The following is a 3,709-nucleotide window of genomic DNA, read 5'->3' as shown; positions in this document are numbered from 1 at the left end:
ACTTGTTTGACTGCACCAGCAATAAAAGGCAAGATAAACAAACTTGACAACTGGAACCAGTTGCGCTAAAACAATGTCAGAAACTAATCCTCCAGAGCACACGTTAAGATAGATAAAGCACGTTTTCATCAGGAAAACTGCTGGAAGTTAGCGAACATTTTTAAGAATGCAAGAGAACCAACAACCTAAGAGTAAGACAAGATTTGCAAATAGATCAACAACTCAATGGATTAAGATGACAATAGGATAACAAGTATAGCAGAAGGATACGTGTTTACTACAACAGTAAAATTAGATCTTGTAACTGAACCCTACTGTCCAATAAAATTCTTGCCCATACTTCGTCAAGAGAAAAAGCAACAGAGATACCAGTACGTATAAGCATTAAAAAGATGAAGAAACAGCCACCACGCAGTAAATCCATTAGTAAGAAAAGAAAGAAAGACACTAGAAGAGATAATTGAGTAATCTGAGCTATAAATGCAGATTGCAATGACTTTTATAGACATTAATTCTTGGCCTCTGAAAATTAGAAGATAAGAAACTGACTGGAGCCTAAAAGGTATGATCATATGAAATATATTGTTGTAAACAAATTTCGATCGACATCAATACAAAGATGTTATACGAGACTTTCATAAGGAAATTTGACAGAACAAGTTTCCATAACTAACAACTCGACACATGCAATTATCTGAGTTGGACTGTCATTGAAAATGAAAAACAGCTACATCTAAAGTACAAGCGACATGAAGCTAACCAACTATGAGTGAAAGTTTTTGGTACTGATTTTTTGTATAGCTATCTTTTCCTTAATATATTCTTACCTTTACCAAAAAAAAAAAAAAAAAAAACTAGATTCTGAATCCAGACGCCTGGAGGATTCGATCTAGCTATGAAGCGCAAACTGAAAGCGATCTCCTGCGTTGATCGCTGAGAATCAAAAAGCCCATTGATAAATGGGCCTTACTGCAGTTTCTTCTTAGTCTTTGCTTTTTTCATGTAGTGAGTGGGCCTAACCGATTTTACAGTGCTTATCTTCATCTTTTTCAACCGTGAAAAACAGTAAATGAATGCTGACATTCACGGAGAAGAGTTAAAAGAAGATGCAGAAGAACCCAAATTCACCATCTGAAAAACAAGATGGAAACTTCATTGAATCCAAAAATTGAATATCAAAAACCCTTTTGACCAAAAAAAAGAAAAGAAAAAGAAAACCCTAATTTTCATATTCCACGTATCTGGATCTCCGAGACAGAGACTGTACAGTTGCTGTTTCGCAAGGGAAAAAGAGTGTTCGTCACAGGAGCACGTCCAAATCTTCAAGGCCCACGAAGTCGTTTGGATTGTATCCGCAGCGGACGGCGGAGTCCTCCGGCGAAGTCAAGGAACCTTCGCGGCCGCTATCCATGTCGCTGTCCTCCAACAGATTCAGAAACCCATCCGGGTCAAACCCATGATCCTCAAGGTCGCCGTCTTCCAGTAGATTCAGCAACTCTTCGGGATCAAACCCATGATCCTCAAGATCGGAGCTCGTGGGGGTCGACACCGCTCCCAAACTTCCGCCGCCGGCAGCGTTTGATCCTCGACCCTCGAGATCAGAGAGCGCCGGGATGGACTCCAGTGCCGGACTTCCACCGCCATCGGCCGAGTTCTCCGGCGGAGACAAGAGACCGTCGCCATCGCCGTCCGTCAAGAGATCTGAGAGCGCTGGGCATCGGCCTAAACTCTCGAAAAGCGCATCAATCTCCTCCTCGCTCAGAATGCGAGATTCGCCCTCGCGGACCTCGACTCGCGATGCCTCCTCCAAAGATTTCAATCTACGGCGCGCGCAATCGCGGATGGCTTCGTACTTCAAGATCAGGGCCTCAAGGTCCTCCTCGGTTGCGCAAGCCTCCCACTCCGTTTCCATCCAGTCCCCCCACTGGGTCAGGCCCATCGGCGGGGTCGAGTCGCCGTCGCAGTCGCCGTGGCGGAGGTAGTCGCCGACAATCTCATCGGCCGATGGTTCGCCGAAAGAGCAGGGTTTGCCGGCGGGGGAGAAGACAACGACGGCGGCGCGAGCGCCGCAGAGGCGGCAGAGCTGGGAGGCCTTATTGAAGAGGCCCTTGCGCCTCTTGGAGTAGGTCACCAGCCGGGCAGCCGGGTCGGCGATCTCGGCTATTTCCGTTCGCCGGCGCTTACCCATCAACGACGGAGTTCACTAGACTTTGGCTTTCTCGGAGAGAAAGAGAGAGAGAATGGGTAGAACGAGTTTGCCGGTTTCTTGGTTTCTGAGAGAGAGAGAAAGGGAGAGAGAGAGAATGAAGGTGAAGAGGAATGGAGTTTGGAATTGCAGAGAGGGAGGGAGGGAGGGAAATCTCTGAGATTTGACGCGGCAAGGCAAAAGCGCTGTTGCAGCAGGTGGCAAATGACGCCGTTGTCCTCCTCCTGGCCGGCTGTCTAGGCGGCCCTCGGAGGACAGGAACGACAATTCGTCGCCGTTCCGGCGATGTCCATCTTGGAAGAGAAGAGGGAGATGAGCGATCTGCCGTTGATTAAGACGTGTATTATCTCAACGATAAACGGTTTCTGATTACGACAGATATTTCCTAATATATGACTTGCTCAATTCCCAATTTTTTTAAAGGAAATATTAAAAACGTAGATATGAAATTGTAATATATATTGAAATATAGTGAGATGACTCGAAAACTTTAATCCCTTTTTTTGGGAACCATAACCTTTTAACTACAAAAAGAAATCGAAAGAAAAGTTCAATTCCCTTCCATAAATTTTGAAGGTATTCGTGAAAAATATTATTTTCCTAAAATCATATTGCTTTGCTAGAAAAATTAGACAACTATAAAATATTTTTATTATGAACGCTATTATCAAATCATAGATTTGTTATTTTTAATGAAAGCATATATGGTGGCTAATTTTTCTACACAATACAACAAATCATATTTTTTAAAGCCATGACCTTTTCACTATATAAAAAAAAAATGAAAAGTTCAGCTCCCTTTCTAGAATTTGAGATCAAGGTTTTTAGCTAAGCGACTTATTTGAGTCATCACACAAAGTGCGGCAAAGAACGTAATTTTATTATGTTACAATATATCGACGTACAAAAAATGCAAGTAACCTACTAAATTATAATTCATGAGATAGAGAAAATATAGGCATTTGTTATTGATGCATTTATTTTGCAAAAAATAAATTATTTGAAAAATACATTCCTAAAATCAATGTTGTATCACTGAAAAATTATACAAATGCAAAATATTTCCTTAACCAGCCCAAAATGCGATATGAGACAATTTGAAGAATAATCTAAGGCAAGGCACAAATGAATAAGCAAAGTATAACCAGAGCAACCCAGCAGAATGTTGTGACCAACTATTCATCATTAATGCTTACTTCACAGTTCACAGGCTTACTATGCCGCTCATTTTAACTCTTGTTTAAACTCAAGCCTATTTTGGGTGGACCTTAATTGAAATTTGACAATCTTTTCCAACATTTCCTCAATTTGTTCACCAAGCCTGATGGAACTCATGCAATAAGCTTTTCCTTAACCAGCCCAAAATGCGATATGAGACAATCTGAAGAATAATCTAAGGCAAGGTACAAATGAATAAGCAAAGTATAGCCAGAGCAGCCCAGCAGAATGTTGTGACCAACTATCCATCATTAATGCTTACTTCACGGTTCACGAACTGCTTAC

General features: G+C 41.9%; 1 protein-coding gene across 1 annotated transcript; it reads right to left on the bottom strand.

The window, feature by feature from the left end:
* Positions 1 to 1,300: 1,300 nt before the first annotated feature.
* On the bottom strand, positions 1,301 to 2,188 carry LOC104434875 (protein MADS AFFECTING FLOWERING 5-like). The gene has a single exon (XM_010047729.2). The coding sequence runs from the start codon at positions 2,186 to 2,188 to the stop codon at positions 1,301 to 1,303; it is 888 nt and encodes a 295-aa protein (XP_010046031.2).
* Positions 2,189 to 3,709: the final 1,521 nt, after the last annotated feature.

The sequence above is a fragment of the Eucalyptus grandis genome, chromosome 2, assembly GCF_016545825.1.
Source record: "Eucalyptus grandis isolate ANBG69807.140 chromosome 2, ASM1654582v1, whole genome shotgun sequence".
Lineage (NCBI taxonomy): Eukaryota > Viridiplantae > Streptophyta > Magnoliopsida > Myrtales > Myrtaceae > Eucalyptus > Eucalyptus grandis.
Note: the sequence above shows the minus strand (reverse complement) of the source record. Positions and strands in the feature narration are given on the sequence as shown.

What these genes read in the sequence shown, in the direction of transcription:
- LOC104434875 (XM_010047729.2), bottom strand. Translation starts at nt 2,188, where the DNA reads ATGGGTAAGCGCCGGCGAACGGAAATAGCCGAGATCGCCGACCCGGCT.